Consider the following 18,243-nt stretch of genomic DNA (forward strand, 5'->3'; position numbering starts at 1 on the left):
TTTGATAGTGGGAGTGGTATTGGAGGACCAAGGGCCAACGATGGTCCTCTCACCATATAGATTCCTAGCGTGATTCTGCTCCAAACAAAGGGCAAATTGCCTACCTAGCAGCTAATCAATTACCGGTGAGAAGAAGGGTTTTGGAATGGCAAAAGTCCACTATGTGAAATAAGCAATACAGATTAAAAATCCTTGTGCGTTCCTGATTTAACCAAAATTACAAATAATGAACAAGATTAATTAAACCTGTTTATTTACTTCATCCCAGTGCATTGCTTCATTTTGTGAATAAATTTTGTCATCATTGTATGCTCAGTAAGTTTACACTATTATTAACGAGCATTGTCTCTCCAAATCTATCTTGTCGGACTTCGATTAGAACTGTCTGGAAAATTCATTTCTCTTTTGCGGACTAACCACCATATCACCTAATTATTTAATCATTGTAACCATCAATTGCCATTACTGAATAATTTTCGTTGAGCAAATAAAGTAAAAAAAAAAACTAAAAATACGTGTTTAATTTTATTGAAGCTAGGCTAATCCATTCCAACCAAATATAACATGAGTGAAGGTAATTTCTCTGACATTGAAATGTTTTGGTTTATAGTACCGGGTAAGATTATACTTTTTTTTGCCAGCCACGTACCCCTTAAGAAATGTTGCGTGCCCCCAAGGGGTCAGCGTACCACAGTTTGAGATCCAATGCTCTAGAGTATTGTCAGTAGAAGGGTGCGTGTCCTGTCCATGACCCGCCACAATATTTATATGTCCCACCGAAGGGGCGCGTGCCCCATGTTGGGACATATGTCCTACCGGGTAAGATCATTACTTTGGTTCTCTAATGAAACTACGGTACTTGTCTGTTATCCCCACCACACTCAAGTTCTTGGTGTGAATAAAATCGGTTTCTTTGTCTATTTTGGAGATTATTAGCTTAGTCTCAGTGAGATAAACTACTATACAGGTATATTTCAATTAAACATTTAATATATAAAGTTAATTAGGTTAATTTATGATAATATACTGAATATAATACGTTCTGGGTGGTCGACTTTCCATGTTTCTCTGTTGTAGTTTCCGTAATTTTGTTACTTAAGTATTATATGTTCACCATTATGGTTATCCTAACCTCACTTCTTGAGTGTGGTCGGGATAGCAGATAAGTACCGAAATTACTTTTGGTTCTTTCTTTAAGTTCGCTTTTTGTTAGACTTTCTAGCACATTTTATCCCATAGCAATTTGGCTGCAACAATAGTTTCAGTAACAACTCCTTACAAAACAAACTATTAAAAAAAACTAAGTTGCATCTAAACTATTTCGACAACATTGTCGTAATTTTTACTAACCATGAACACAAATGAGGTTTTGAACCAACAGGATAAAATGAAGTAATTAAAGATAGCAATTACTTAACATTGAGGTTCAAAATAATGACAATAATTAACCTTGAGCTGGTTTAGTGGAAGTAATCGTGCTTACCAATCGGGAATACTCAGGTTTAGTCCCACTCAGCGTAAGGGCATGAGAGAGAGGCACTTTTAGTATACGCATCATCAATATGAAAAACAACCACATCCGCCACTTTAGAAATCCAAAGACTTATTAGTAGTGGCTGATAAACATTCAATGAACAACAATACCGACAATATTAACAAAAAAAATGAAATGAAATGAGACAAAAAAGTAGAAAAGAAAACAAAAGAAAAATAAAGAAGAAGAAGAAGAAGAAGAGAGAGAGAGAAGACAAATAAAATCTACTGAAAAAACAAGACAATAAGCCATTCCATTTAAATATTTACTTAATTTCTGCCCAGAAGGTGGTTCTTTATTATATTTAATAAAGATGTTGTTGATTAATTTTTCCTTTATTTTCAATATATAATATTATTATAAATAATGTCTCAATGATATTTTGCTCTTTGTTTAAAAGGGTACTTGCTAATATAAAGAAATAACAACAATTGTGGTAGGTCACGCTTTTTCAATTTTAGAAGGTTTTTTTTTCCTTATATCTTTCGTCTTTATAAACTTGCTCCGAGTTATACAACTTGCGCACTGTTTACGTTGTTTACATAAGGTCTTCTTTTTTTTATAAGCCACTAGGTGCCACTATAAGCCACTTCTATAAGCCACTAGGTGCCCTAAAAATCTCATGGTTTCAAGCACATGACTGCAAAAACTCAGCACCTTTTTCAGTCTTAATTGTTCACTTTTGATAAAGGAGGGGAAAAAGTAACAACTAGTTAAGAAAAAAAAGAAACGAGGATATTTTCAGCCAGTTGAAAAAAGTGAAGTCTTTTAGAAAAGCGAAATAAAATCCTGTTTGCCTTTAAGTAGTTAGTTCACTAAGCAAAAATGACAGGAAGCAAAAGAAACGTATTCTTCTCCCAGAGATTGGCCTGAAAGGCCCCTTCCCCAAAGAGAACTTTGAAAAATTTAATCCCCATTGGCATGATTTTCTTCTCAAAGACAGGTCTAAAATCCTCCTCCCCCATCCTTGTTATTTTAAAATCTTTCTTTGCACTAGGCCTCAAAAATCATACTGTTTGTCGTACAAATGTTATGGGCCGTAACTTTATTTTTCCATTTAACTGAGCAGCAGCATACTTTGTTGAGTCCATTTCAATTCGTACAGCTGGAAAGTGGATTTTACTTCTTTTCGAGTTTCTTATTTCTCCCTTTTTGTATTTCCTTTCCTCTTTTCTTTACACTATTATTCTTTTTTCTTTCCATGTTATTTTTTATCGACTCTTATTCTCCTATAAGAATATATCGTGATTACATGTCAAAATATTTAGAAAGGCAGAGGATCTAAATACATTGTTTTGTTTTTCTACAACATCAGACATCTACTACCTCTAAATAACTGTTCGCTACCCCCCCCCCTCCCTCCCCCACCCTTGGAGATTGATTATGATTTCACTGACTGCCTCCACAACGTTTACTCTTCCGTCCAATTTATCTATTTACCAACTCATGTCAAGCTTCATTCGTCAGAGCGTCTTCCTTTCAGAAAACGACTAAACTTTTTGTTACTTTAAGTAAAACATACGGAATTTTAAACAAAAAAGTAAATTAAAGTAGATGCAAAGACCCAAATAAAGTTATTTTTAGGTTTATCAAAACAACTCAATGAAAAACAGCTAAGTCAACAGACTAAAGAATTTCATTTTTGTCAAAAAAATGAATAAAAAGTCTCTGACACTTTGCATTTTCTTACATTTACAGCTTATACGGTATGTTATAAGGTCTATATACAATTTTTCTGACCAAAATCAGAAAGAATTCAGCACACAAATACATGCAGAAAAGAGAATATTGTATTCACTAAGGTCCCTAAGGGTCCACCAAATATTTAATCCTGGGAACGTAGGAATTGTTTATTTACAGTAAATTTGGTCTAAATGGTAAGATTTTATTTACACGGACATTCTCAGAAGTACCTCATATAGAAGAGGTTGTCTTATAAACTTCGGAGGGGGCTCATGCAATTGGAAATCAAAAGTTCTAGCGCCCTTTTTAAGAGCAAAAAGTGATCAGAGGGCAACTAGCCCTCCCTCCCCTAAACCATTGTTCGCCAAATGCACCAGATAAAAATTTTGAGATAGTCATTTGTTAAAAATACTTCAAAGACTAGATAAAAAAAAATTCCGGGTCAACACGATTCCACAGAGCCCAGGGGCAGGTGTTGCAAGTTATGCCCTGGGGCATACAAGGCTTTTATGGAAAGAGTGGTCGTATCAACTTCAGAGGGGTTCATCTGATTGTAAACTGAAAGTTCTAGTTTACTTTTTAAGAGTCAAAGTGATTGGAGGGTATCTGCCCCCCCCCATGCACACGTGTCTTTTCTCCCTAATGAATCTGATATAAAAAAAAATGGATTGCCATTTTCTTTAAAAAAAAATAGTCCAAAGATCAGATAGCGAAAAATTCCATGGTCGACAAAGCCGTCCCTGAACCCGGGTGCAGGTGTTGGTCTTATACAATCCTAAAAAGGGCTTATGCCAGATTTGCCTCTCGCCCAGACTATCTGTCTTGGGTTTTCCTATAATTAACCCATGGCTTGATGCCCGCCACTACTTGATTTTAATTGATTTTGATTTTAAAAATTAATTTTAATCGTAGATTGCAATTTAAAAAAAAAATAGTTTAACGATCAGATAACAAAAATTCCAGGGTCAAAAAGGTGCAGGTGTTGTAAGTTATATCTCAGGGACATATAAGGGTTTTATGGAAGGGCCGGTCGTATAAACTTTAGAAGGGGCTAATTTGATTGGAAATTTAAAGGTCCAGCTACCTTTTTAAGAGTCAAAAGTGATTAGAGGGCAACTAGACCTCCCATGCCCTCTTTTTTCCCAATACATCCGATCAAAATTTTGAGTTTTTAGATTGTCATTTTGTTTAAAATAGTCCCAAAATGAAAAACAAACATTTCAATGCCATCGCAACGCCCCAGACCCTGGTGGCAAGCGTTTTGAGTTAGGTCCATGGGCATATAAGGTTTTTATTAAAGGGGTTATCGCATAAACTTCGGATGGGGCTTAAATTATTAGAGACTGAAAGTATTAGTTTCCTTTTTAAGAGTAAAAAGAGATCGGAGGGCCACCAGCCATCCCCATGCCCCCTTTTATATAGCTATTTTTGTTCGAAATAGACCAAGACCATATAATAAAAAAACCGGGGTTGGCACAAACCCCCACGGGCCCAGAGACAAGGGTTATAATGTTTTTATGGAAGGAATGATTGTATAAACTTCAGAGGGGGCTCATTCGATTGGACATCGGAAGTTATCAATGCAAATATTTTAAAACTTGAAATGTGCATTTTTTGTTTAAAAAATGAAAGCATAAACATTGGTAAATACGTAAAACCTACCTTATAATTAAAAAAAAATACAAATCAGAATTGTGAATTCGATAGACTTGTAGCTTCATTCTATCAAATGAAAATGTATTGTATCCAGGTTTGATAAAGTATTGTATCCTGGTTCGGTATCCCCCCCCAGCACTTGGAAAAGGGGTTAGAAGTTATTCAAGTTGACCATGGTTAACATATAAGGTTTTTGAGCAAGGGGTGGTTGTATTCACACGAGGGGACTCATTTCACTAGAAGCTGAAGGTTCTAGTTCTTTTTACAAGAGTCTAAAGCAATCGCAGGGCAACAAGCCCCTGGTCCTTTTCCTTAAACGTATCTGGTCAAAACTTCAGTTAGCTATTTTGTTTAAAATAGTTCAAAGGCTAAACTACTAATCTTCAGGGGGTTGAAATTGCCACCACCTTCCCAAGCTCCAGAAATAAGGATTGTAAGTTGCTTATAGTTACTTTGATGCTTTGTTTACTTTGATTTACCGATTGATGGGGTAACCTTTACTTACGGGGCAGGGGCTGTAAGCTATGCAAGTTGCTTATTGTTACTTAGATCATTTTTTTTACTTATGATACTTTTTTTACCTTATTACTTGGTTACTTTGATACGTGTTTTGATACTTTGATTAAACCTTTATATTGGAAACAAAAATTATTTTGAAATGGGGTTAAAAAACTTGAAACCTTTGGACATAAAAAACGAACAGAAATTAATTTAAAAACAAACTTCCGAAAAAGAAGTTTTTCAAAGAAAAATAAAAGCCATATTAAATTTAAGATCCGTAGAAACAAAACTTATAATAATTCAAACTCAAAACGACCATAAGTTACTATTAAAGAATAAATAAAACCTAAAACGAACAGAAATTAAATAAACAATCATAGAAAACATACCACAGCTACTTACATAAATAAATAAACGAGTAAAACTTAAATTGAGCATAACAATCAAGCTAAAAACTTGGGGAAGTACGTTATTTAATGATAGTTCATTCAATTTCTATTCATTTAGGGGTTTCATATTCTTTAATAGTAATTTCTGGTTGTTTTGAGTTGGAATTATTATAGTTTTGTATTTCTGCTGATCTTAAGTTTAATATGGCCTTTGCTTTCCTTGGAAAAACTTCTTTTTTGCACTTTTCTTTAAATTAACTATATCAAAAACCATTTGCTCAAAACAAAAAAAAAGTACTAATCACATGCCCTTCATACCATAGAAAAATGGACTCAGGCCCCTTAAATTATTACACAGACAAAACTTAACAGACAATTAACAAAAAATGTAATTTTCAAGCTACTTATTCAACAACGTCTGTTCTTAAATGAAAAAAGAAAAACAAAAATAAACAGATTATTTTAAAAGCCACCTAAAATTTTGATTGGAAAACGAGGGGGAGCAAAAATCTCCTATTTTTCAGGAGAATCTTCTCATTTATATTTCAATGATTTTAAATCTTGGGGGGGGACTTTCCCCTAATTCTCTTGAGAAGATGTTTTGCTTATAGAAAGAAAAAAATAATCATAAATGACAGAAACTTAGGCAGATAATGGATTGATTATTCTCCATCTATAATCATAAGCTGTCTTACAAATCTGATATACACATTTGCTATGAGATTTATAGCAATAAAAGCATCTTTTTTAATAACATAATGACGAAATACTTACTCTTCTTTCTGGAAAGTCATCAAGCTTATCAATAAGAGCAGCTTTGGGTGCCAACTCCTTTTGAAACAGATCAAAAACAGTTTTTCTTAGCTAAAAAAGAATAAGAAATAAATACATGATATTCTGTGGATTTACTTATCAAAGTAACATAGCTTGCTTAATGTAAATCAGGTCAAACAAAGAACAGAAGCAGTCTTTTTACAGACACATAACAATAGGGTAAATACCACAATGACAAAATAAACTAGCTATCAAAGAAATAACTCAAAAAGGTGCATACACACATCTACACAGAGGGAAAGGGTATCCCACAGTAAGGCCAAAATTTTTTATCCAAAAATAGTATACATCATAGTTTTTCTTTTGTTATTGTTAACCAAAGGGGTGGATTTTATAGAAAAGAGTCAATCATATCAGAAATACAAATTCAAAATAGTGTGTCCATTTAAAATAACACATTATCCAAAATAATTTAGATAATGAGAAGTTCAGCTGGAATTTCTATTTGAAAACCTGAAAATTGAATTCACTACCACATATATTTCTTGTTAAGTATATTAGCATTGATAGAAGGCACTTCTTCACTTTTTTTTATTACAGGCATTTTTTAGCTTAGTCTGAGTAGCAGCTCACTCAGTGGTAGATCTAGACCCCCCCCCCTTGGCATAGAGTGCTTTCGGGTTGTTTTCATTTATATTTACACAAATCTGTCAAACAAACAATTTGACAAAGGTATATTTTTAAGTTGCAAAACTTGTTTTACCACAAACCCAACCTTATTTTTATTCACAATGGGCTTATGCATAATTTTAAAAAGACGTTCTTGATGGTTAACATTGATTAAAGATAACTTCATTAAAGTTAATCAAGTCTGGAACAAGAGCAAGTGTAAGTTCTTGAGAAATCACAACTAATTGTGTGGGTACAGATCTAATATTATGCCACGAAATGTTCTAATATATGGGAGGTATGTGTTATCTGTGAGTTAGGGATTCATAGACATAAAATCCACAGTTTGATCCTAGTTCCTAATTTTTTGTCTTAATCAAACAAAAATATATTTTAAATATAAACACTAGCACAGCATCTTACTTTCTGGCACACTAAAAAAATATCTCCTATTTTCTTTATATTTTTCAGCAAACTTTTGAAGGGTAAAACCTGGTTATTGAAATTTTACATCTTTTCCAGCCTCCCCCTCCCCTAAAAGGCCTATAGTTCAAAACTATATAGCTTAGAAAATTTTACTTTGTTTTTTTTTTTAAACTGATAATGTTAACCTATTGCTAATGAGAAATACTACTACTACTACTAATAACTCACTGCAGCACCAAGCAGCCTGAGGCCAACACAGCTACGCACGCTCCTCCTCCAACCTAATCTATTTAAAGCCTCCCTCTTTACACCCTCCCAGGAAGTTCCCATTTCCTTTAAATCCTTATTTATGACATCCTCCCAACCCAGACAAGGACGACCTGCTTTCCGTGTAGCCCCAGACGGTTGGCCAAAAAGGACAATCTTCGGTAATCTGTCATCCTTCATCCGTAGAACGTGGCCTAGCCATCTCAACCTTTCTTTCATTATAGCCCCAGAAAGCGGGATTGAACCACACTTTTCGTACAACCTACTGTTTGAAATATGGTCAGTCAGCCGGGTACCCAGAACAATCCGTAGGCAATTTCTCTGGAAAACATCTAGTAAATTTTCATCTGCTTTTCGGGGTGTCCATGCTTCAGAGCCATATTTGACCACTGTCATCACTGTAGCTTCCAATATTCTAATCTTGGTTTGTAGGCTTATCTTTCTATTCTTCCAAAATTTTTTTAACTGTGAAAAAACACCCTGAGCTTTAGCTATTCTACTTTTAACATCTTCACTGCTCCCACCATCTTTACTAATAATACTACCAAGGTAACTGAAGCTCCCAACCTGATCAATCTTTTCGTTACCTAAGGTCACCTGTTCATCTTCATTTATTCCTAACCTTAGTGACTTAGTCTTCTTAACAATAATTTTCAAGCCTATTTTAGCACCCTGAACTCGTAAAACCTCTAAAAATTCATTCATTTTGCTCACACTTTCATCTAATATGCTTAAATCATCAGCGAGCACTGAAATTAATGGCAACACCACAAAATCAGCAAGCTCTTAAATGTAACATAGGCGAATATCTGGCCCTATTAGGAAGGAACAAGGGTGGAATTGTGACAGCAGCGAGAACTGCAGCAGTGTCAACTTGCTATTCAAAGGAGTATTGAATAAGGAATCAGACATTTTATTCATTTGTTTTCTATTATATCACCAAAAATAACAAATTAAGCAGACTTTAGAATCAATGTGGACAAACCAGGTGAAATGATACCAGATTTCAAAGTGTTTTTGCAGAGCACCACTGAATGAAATAAGGTAAAACAATGTAAAAATTAAGTTGTCTATCAATTTGTTCCAAAGAATTATTATACTAACAAATTACAATTCATCAAGTGAATAAGTATTAGGTCAAATCTAGGTCTAATACAACAAAGGGTATTTTTACTTGAAGACCATATTTCTGAACTAGCAACAATAATGAAAAAAGAGTTATTTCATTTTATATTACTGTCAAAATTATACAAAAAAAAATTGTTTATTGTTGGACAAATTTCTAAGTAACATCAGAGTTTCATCTAAATTCCATTGTAAATGCTAAGGAGAGGGGGTAGACATTTGAAGGAAGCACTGCACAACTACCTTAAATTATTACTTATCTTATTCCTAAAAGCAGATTGGTTTACCCCATCTCCAATAGAGCAATATATGTTTTCATCTTATTCTGTCAGAAATTCTGAAAGAAAAGTGATGAGTGACCCTTAGCTGTTTCTGCAGATTTTCTGCTCATACCCATGTTTGATTTCATATGAGTATTATATTGAGCATATTATTCATTATGAACCGATTCTTAGCATCTATATTTATATACATCTATAGCTTCTACATCTATAGCATCTATATTTATATATATATATCTATATCATCTACATCTATAGCATCTGTATATAGTTCATGTCTTAGCATCTATATGCTTTTCGTTTGCATCTATATGCTTTTTGTATATTACTCACTACAAAGTTCAAGTCTAGCCACCGTATCTTAGCATCTATATTTATATACATCTATAGCATGTATATTTATATACATATATAGCATCTCTCTTAGCGTCTACATGCTTTTCGTTTGCTAGCTTTTTCCCCATTCTGGACCATTAACCAATTGATATTGCAGGAAATAGGAAGTGTTTTTTTGTATTTTTTTTAAATATCTTCTTGAAAACCACCATTTCTCCTAAATGTTGAGGTAAATGTTTAGTTTTGTCATAAATGCTCTAATCTGGAAGACTGCTCAAAACTATGCTGCAAAGTTTCCAGTCTAGAGCACTTACAAATGCTAATTCTAGAAGCACATCCATTTTTTAGCTTTCTAAAATCCATTTTTAGCTTTCTAAAATCCCACTTGAACAAACTAATAATGCATAAAGTGGGCAGGGTTTCGAAGCCAAGGGAAATGCTAGGGTTGTACAATATGAATGAAATTATATTTTAAATACTATTTCTAGTCATCGCTGGTTATTTTAGTGTAGTAGAAAGTTGAAAGATAATTAAAAACTAATGCATCCATAAATGCTAATTATCAATTTTCACTTTCCAATTGAAACTAGCCAGTGAACCTGTGAATCAGACTGATTAGTTAAATATTACATTTAGCCTATGTTGTGTTGATTTGAAGAAATACTTTCCAACACTATGGAGATTATACAGTTTTTCAGTTCAAGACTAAATTTGTTTTAAAAGATTCTTTGGCTATGGGAAGGCCTTGGCAGAACAAATTTGGTCAAATAGTGATTCTTGCAAATGAATATTACCTATAGAGCAAAGCAAATTAGTCCACAAGCCCTACAGGCAGCAGGGCAAGGTCTGTATTGTCATTGGTTGAATTGTAAGTTCAAATTTATGACCTACTTTTTGCTTGCTCTTTCATGTTGCAGGCCAAAAAATTATTCAATAAATATAGAGCACAGACCTCACCCTTCTGCCTGCAGGACTCATGGACTAATTTGCTCAGAAGGCATCATTTTCAAGGGTCCAAAAAAAGCTTAAAATTGAGTTTGCAAGAAAAGAAATTCTCAATGGCATCAACTGATACATTCACTTTACCTGTGGTTAAAGTGAATATACCACTGACCTGTCAAGTAGGCAAATTTCTAAGACTTTGAGATCAGAAGAGGGTTAACATGGAATCTCGGCAATACCTTCCCAGAGTAAGTTCATAGCCCTGAATTTATTGCTGAAAGTTTCATTTCTCTAACCCAACTGCTTTCTATGATGGCAAAAAGTAGCTAAACTAGAATTTTACCAAAACACTGAGCCAGTGCAATAATAGCATTTTGTATCACTATTTTACCACCTTGTATCTTTTATGCAACTAGCTGAAAACACTGTAGGAGGGCACCCCCCCCCCCTATTCATGACCCCCTGCTTACAGTTTGCTTACCTTCATCAAATATTTAATCATGACAACAAATTAAGCTAATTTTAAAAAATAACACAATTAAAAAAACTTTTTTGTAGATTGACCCAAAACCCAGCTATTAACAAAAGAAATTGACCTAAATTTTCCTGGCTATGCCTTTAGCTTAACAGATATGAAAGGTGGTAAAATTCTAGTTAATTTATTTCTTGCTATCTCAGAAAGGGTTTAGGTTAGGAAAATGAAACTTTCAGGGATGGGTCTAAAGGCTAAAGTATGTCCTGGGAAGGTATTTTAAAGTACCCATGTCCACTCTTTCTCCCTCTAGAGGGCCCTGAAATTTGCCTACATGACAGGTCTATACCTATTGAAATTTTGAAAAAACAACATTTTACCTTAATTTTCAGTTACTAGTTGCTTTTTCTCTGCCTTTAGTTCTGAAAATGCAATTCCTGTTATTTGAGTAGAATTTTGAGCCATATCATTGTTTTTTTTTTCAAACTTTTGGAAATGTATTTGTATATCTTTAAAACCTTATTAAATGGAATTGAGCAAAGTTATGAAGCTGAAAACAATTTTGTTGTACTTCAATATAAGCACAAGATCTATTTTGCAAGGTTTCACTTCTATAATACACATATTTTTAAAGGTCATCAAAGGTCAGGGCCCTCTAGAGGGAGAAGGAGTGGAGGTAGTTTCTTCAAAATATATTCCTGGGACAAACTTTAGTCTGTAGATTCATCCCTGAAAGTTTCATTTTCCTAACCTAAACCCTTTCTGAGATAGCAAGAAGTCAATTAACTAGAATTTTACCATAAAAAGGTACTGTACCAAATATTATTATTTTAAACTCATCTAAAAGAAATTAAGAGAATTAATAGGCCTAGACTAGAATACTCCAAGTGTAAAATATGGAACTTAATACCTGTATCTGCTCATCACTTAATCCTGAGACTGTATCATCAATAGGGTAGGTTGAGCCGTTTCGTGAAGTTATTGCAGAACAGGCTCGTCTTATGTAACACAAATTATATATTAATTTCCTTTGTAGAGCCATAAGAGAAAATTGTTTTAAATTTTTTTATTAAAAATGCCATCTATAAGAAAACATACACAAGCCTCTTTTTTATTGAAGGGAGCATATGGGTTTTAGATTTTAGTTGACTAAATAGTTAAGCTGGAGTGAAATTTTAGCCCTTTAACTAAGTGGGTAACCTGTATAAGGCTGGGTAATTCTAAAAATTGTTTTTAGAGCGGGAAAAAAGTATAAAAAAGAGTTTTTCTTTCAAAAATAGTATCAAATTTTATCTGAACGGGACTTTTTGCATATGTTTGGTCATCAGGGTGACCTGAAACCACGACCCCCTTGGGTGGCCCTAAGTTACATCCAAGTAAAGATATGTAATGGTATGAACTTTGGTTATTTTGTTGGTTTGATTATAATTATTTTGTGGCGAAGGTTTCCTGTTCTACTTTAAACTCATAATTTTAAATATTAAGGAACAAACCACACCTACGTGACGTATCTGTGAAACAGTTTGTGGTAACGAACTGTATGTAAGGAACAATGTAGCTCCAATAGTAATTGAAACTTTAAGAAACAGAGTCCGGGTAAAAATAGACACGTCAAAAGAATCAAATTTTGATGCTTAGTCAGAATACGTAAAATTCATCAAATTTAATGTTACCCATCAAAAGTTATGAGCCTGAGAAAACTTACCCAATTTCTGAAAAAGGAGGGAAACCCCTCCAAAATATGAGATGATCTAAATGAAAATCTGAGCATCACATTCATCATACCGAAGAACCCTACTGTGTAGGTTTCAAGCTCCTATTTACAAAAATGTGGAATTTTCAACATTTTCCCTTAAGAAAGATTAAAGGATACGTGTTTATTTATTTGTTTTTTTAGGGGTGGTCTGATTGAACCAGTAATCATAGAAATCGAAAGAAGGTTCATTTGATCGGAAATCAAAAGCTCTAACGCCCTTTTTAAGTGACCAAAAATATTGAAAGGCAGCGAAACTCCCTCCCACGCTCATTTTCCCCAAAAGTAGTCTGATCAAAATTTTCAGATAACCATTTTTTCAGACGTAGTCGAAAAGTTCCACCCCTGGAACATGGCTCTCAAACTTCCAGGAGTGTAGGGCTACAAGCTATGAACTTTGCCCATTATTTGCATATAGTACTGGTAATCAGGAAGTATACAGATATCTGGTGTAAAGGGAAGCTTGTGAAAGAGGATCATTCCGTGGAAGAATTTTTCGTAGGGGAAGGGAATTTTCCATGAATGGGGAGCTTGATTTTCCAGCATTATTTAAAAAACGATCAGAAATTAAACTAATAACAAGTTTTTTCAAATGAAAGTAAGGATCAACATTAAAATTTAAAACGAATAGAAATTATTACATATATGAGGGGGATCGCCCCACCCTCAATACCCTGCAATTTACACTAAAGTTTTCTGAACTTTTAAAAGGGCTTACTAATCTAACTATATGGTCTTTGTGATTCAATTTTAAATAATTGGAACAAAAAGTAAAACTTTAGCGTAAAGGAGCGAAGTATTGAGTAGCATTTACGAAATAATTTATGTTTGTTTTGAGTTTTAATGTTGCTCCTTACTTTTTTATAGAAGATAATCTCAGCTTCTTTAGAATACACTTTCACAGGAGCTTGTCTAGAATGGGCTTTCAAGTAGTTTTTGCGATACCTAGTTTCTCTTTTTATACAGGCTCATTTCAGCTTCTTTGGAATATGCTTGCGCAGGAGCTTCTTTAGAATGGGCTTTCAGGTCGCTTTGGCTAATACCTAGTTTCTCTTTTTTATAGAAGCTCATTTGAGCTTCTTTAAAATATGTTTTCACAGGAGCTTCTTTAGAATGGGCTTTCAAGTAGCTTTTGCGATACTTAGTTTCTCTTTTTATACAAGCTCATTTCAGCTTCTTTAAAATAACCTCAAAGGAGCTCACTGGAGCTTCTTTAGAATGGGCTTTCAGGTCGCTTTGGCGAATACCTGGTTTATCTTTTTTATAGAAGCTCATTTCAGCTTCTTTAAAATAACCTCACAGGAGCTCACTGGAGCTTCTTTAGAATGGGCTTTAAGGTCACTTTAACGAATGCATAGTTTCTCTTTTTCATAGAAGCTCATTTGAGCTACTTTAAGATATGCTTTCACAGGAGCTTCTTTAATATGGGCTTTTCAGTCGCTTTGGCAAATACCTAGTTTCTCTTTTCTAGTTCCCTCTCAATTTTCCAAAGAGACCACCGGACATTGGCCTTGCAATCACACATACATCTTCTTCGCTAAGTTACGCAAGATTTTCCATTTGCCTTCAATATTCACAACGCCAGTACACTTGTGATCTAAACACTGAAAGAAAATGGCATCGTACCGAGTAAAAGACTGCTTTGTTAAGGTGACTCTAGAAGACAGTATAATTCTTTTTTTTTTCACTCCTCATGTCTACTTCCTTGTCCTGCTCCGGAGGTTTTTTTTACTCGCTCTGAACGCAAGCTAATCCAATCTTTCGTTTTTGTTTCGTTTCTGGAAGTGTTTTCTTTAAGTTCCAAAGTAATTGTTGTATGTAACAGACTTTTACCATTTGTGTATTTCCAAAAATAATCACGTTTTTGGTATTTGTCCGAAAAGAAATAAGTTACTAAATATGTTCCGTAAGAGTCATAAAAATGCTCTGAACTCTCACTTAATTGTTTCATATAAGCAGCTGAACGGTTTGATTTTCTTCTGAATTATCTTAGAATTAAGGTCTACTTTGCTCCTTTTATTTGTGACGACTTACGTGTCAAGTGTTTTCAAACAAAGAAGACTATAGCCCCCTCTCCTCGGGACAAGTCACTAGGTCAGGATTTTTTTAAAACAAATAAACACTGATTATAAAAATTCAGCTGCAAAACCTATAAAGATGTTGCAACCCCATTTGTTCTTATGCGACTTTTTATTTCGTTCTACTTTTTATTCACAAACTAAGATATAGCTTCTGTGTGTTTAGTAATATTCCAATATTTTTGCAAACAGAATGTATTATTTTTGACTTTTTACCTTCCACCCCCCGTACCCAGAGGAAGGGGGTAGGGGTTTGACCCACTCCCCACCTGAAATATTCGTCCGACTCGCAAAAACATAATAAAAATGTATATAAAAATTTTTTGATGTGTTTTTTAAAGTTTTTTTTGGTGACCCCTCCCCCCACGAAAAAATCCTGGATACGGCCTTGATAAGGAATAAGAAAAGAATAAATGTAGCAAATCAAAGTATTTCATACGGGAAAAATCGGCGATATAGGCTAATACACTGTATAACACGATATAGGTGTATTAAACGACAAGAGCTAAAAACTAAACTTTATTTAAACCCCCACCTCCCCATGAAAATCGCTCTTTATTCTTCAAAATTTAATTTAAAAGAAGTACAGTCGTTAAAGGAAATCATCAAGCAGAAGTGAGAGCTTTCGAAGGAGATTTTTGATACCTCTTACGAAAATTTATTTCTTAGCACAAGTTACAAAAACTGACTAAACACAAGCAAACAACTTGTCAAATATTTCTAATTGGAAAAATAAATTTCCAAGAAAAAAAGGAATATCAGATATTTAAACGGTGAATTAACACAACTATCAAAAAAAACTATTTGATTTAAAGCGGCGAATTATAATTCATCTTTCGGCAGTTCATCCAATTCGACATCGGAGAGATCTATGTCTTCTTCGACTTCTAAAATAGCATCTTTTCCATCCCAAGGTTCAACATCCCGAATTTTGGGCAATTCGGCACCTCGAATGGGAGCTGTCGATCCTTTGCCATACGAGAGATCCCTAAAAAAGAAATTCAAAGTCCGTCAAACAATGCATGACAAACTCCAACAAGAGGAAATTGCGGAACTACAATATTGTACAGCTTAATAGATTTTGGATTATAGTGAATCAAGTCCATTTTGTACATTTTAAAATCAAGTCCACCTTATACAGAAAAAGACACGCCCCTACTTCAATTTGAAAAAGCGATTTTACTCGTTGCTCAAAATGGGGGACTGTATTTTTCCTAAATTGTGTTTTGGGCTATTATTATTTCAATATTGGAGTTCTCATTTCGATCCGACATCCCTTTGGAGGAGTTTCCGTTTTTGAGGATCCCACGCCTTGGTTTTTGCTTTATATACTAGAAATTTTGACTTCCTAGTTTTATATTTCATTTATATTATGTTTTATTTTTAAAGTAGACAAATCTTAACCCCTTTTTTTTTAAATTGCATTTATGAACTCAATCTAAATCACTGACCAAGCTATCACAGCAGTTGCTAAGGGGCTTGAAAAAAAAACTCGTTTCATTTCTTAGCAGCTGTGAATCAAAGCAATTATCCTTTTTTTATTGCTCTCAGCCTTAAAAAATCTAAATGTTAATTAATAATAATTACATTAATAATCTAATCAAATACTATCTTAAATAATTACTATTAAAAACTATTTTTCAACCTTTTACTTGCCTTATAACCAAAAGTCATGTATTCTATTTAGTGTCTTTAAGTTCAAGTATTTTTTTTTTATTTATTGGAACACAAGGCGTGTTGTTTGACCCAAAAATCCTTATAACAATTTTACTAAAATTCTGTCTCCGAGAACAAAAAGAAAATTTTAGGTGAAATTTAACCACAAAATTCGAAACATTAAAAACACTTAACTCAAAAATACAATTTTTATGCTTGTTTTGAGGTTAGAAAAATTTCGGTGAATTGTTAGTATTAAGTATTCTAAGTAATAATTCCATTTTCGTCAACTAACAGAAAATTGCTAGCAATAATTAAGACGGCATAATTAAACTTGAAGGCATTACACATCTTACTGCGCGCAAAGCTTTGTTGTGCAAGGAAAAAACAATTTTAAAAATGAAGACTTTTTCAAGAGAACGACAAGTAAACGAATATTTTGAATATATAACCAATAGTTGTTATCAAGGAAATAGATAAAAAAAAAAAATTAAGAATAGATTAAAATTCTTGTTTAATTCTTTTTTCTGTGTCGCTGAGGAGCGATATAGGTCATATAACCCAACTATTCGTATACATTCTTTTACTTACCTCAAAAAGTATGTCTTCAAAAGAGTCCGTATCTACTGGACTAACTTTGTTCTTTTTTTCTTGGAAAGGTAGTGTGGCCCTCGTCGTTATTAGATCTTGAATATTTATATCAAAACTACCAAAAAAATTTTAATTTTGGATTCTCTCCAAATAAAACAGTAGATGAATTCGGGGCATCATATTCAAGCATTTTTTTTTTCAAGAAAAAAATTATATATATATATATTGGGACTGTATCTGAAAAACTTACAAAATCAACACTGTACCCTCCTCCCTTTATATTTTGATAAGAACTCTTTTTTTCTAATATTTCTATTGAAATATACCCTTTTTGGGTTTTCTATCGTTAAAAAAAAAAAAAAAAAAAAAAAAAAAAAAAAAAAAAAAAAAAAAAAAAAAAAAAAAAAAAAAACCTTAAACAAAATGCGTTCCCCGTTTCCCTCTCAATTTTGGTGAATTGAAACCACTTCTCATGGGCGAATACATAAATAGTGTTTGGGTGGGACACCAACGAAACTTGGCCACCACCATTGGTATTTTCACCCCTCAGCTGCTGTAATTGGTATAACTTTTGACCTTTTGAGGGACCCTGGATTCGCCTCTGTCACTGATTTGCCTCTCACAGAGACAATCTGTTTTGGCTTTACTCTAATTAGCCCTGGCTCACAAGTCTTTCACCATTTTCAGCAAGTTGACGATTCTGGTCCATGTGAACATATACCACGTGGACAAATACTTGACTGTGTTTCTCTACCATAGTTGTTCTGGTACTATAATGCAGCGAAATTATAGACGCGTATTTACTTTTTATTCATGGGAAAACGTTCCTTGAACTAATTTCAAGGAGGGTCCTACCTCGTGTATGCGTATGCCTGCGATGTAGATAAAGTGGGCTAAACTTAAAAATGCCGGGCTACAGTTCAACAAATAAAAAGCGTTACTGTTGGGAATTTCTAGGAAGAACTGAAGAAAACCTTCCTCAAATGTTGTGGAACACCATTTTCCCTGTTTATAGCATCTCACTGTGTAGTTTCAAAACAAATTCAGTGAGTTTCTAAGTTTAAAGGCATAATATCGACTTGAAGCAGAAGATGTATCGGGAACAGCTCA

At 33.8% G+C, this 18,243-nt stretch overlaps 2 protein-coding genes across 2 annotated transcripts in view; both read right to left on the reverse strand.

Annotated features, from left to right (window-relative positions):
• Window positions 1–12,132, reverse strand: part of LOC136036713 (isovaleryl-CoA dehydrogenase, mitochondrial-like) — a 36,427-nt gene extending 24,295 nt beyond the window's left edge. Inside the window, exons 1-2 of the mRNA XM_065719049.1 lie at window positions 11,966–12,132; window positions 6,538–6,627 (exon numbers count right to left, since the gene is read on the reverse strand). Coding sequence (XP_065575121.1) covers window positions 6,538–6,627; window positions 11,966–12,097 — 222 coding nt within the window. The 5' untranslated portion in view covers window positions 12,098–12,132. The remainder of the gene's footprint in view (window positions 1–6,537; window positions 6,628–11,965) is intronic.
• A 3,389-nt stretch (window positions 12,133–15,521) lies between these two features.
• LOC136036714 (protein disulfide-isomerase A6 homolog) overlaps window positions 15,522–18,243 on the reverse strand; it is a 39,578-nt gene continuing 36,856 nt past the window's right edge. Inside the window, exon 7 of the mRNA XM_065719050.1 lies at window positions 15,522–15,874. Coding sequence (XP_065575122.1) covers window positions 15,709–15,874 — 166 coding nt within the window. The 3' untranslated portion in view covers window positions 15,522–15,708. The remainder of the gene's footprint in view (window positions 15,875–18,243) is intronic.

This window comes from Artemia franciscana, chromosome 15 (genome assembly GCF_032884065.1).
Source record: "Artemia franciscana chromosome 15, ASM3288406v1, whole genome shotgun sequence".
Lineage (NCBI taxonomy): Eukaryota > Metazoa > Arthropoda > Branchiopoda > Anostraca > Artemiidae > Artemia > Artemia franciscana.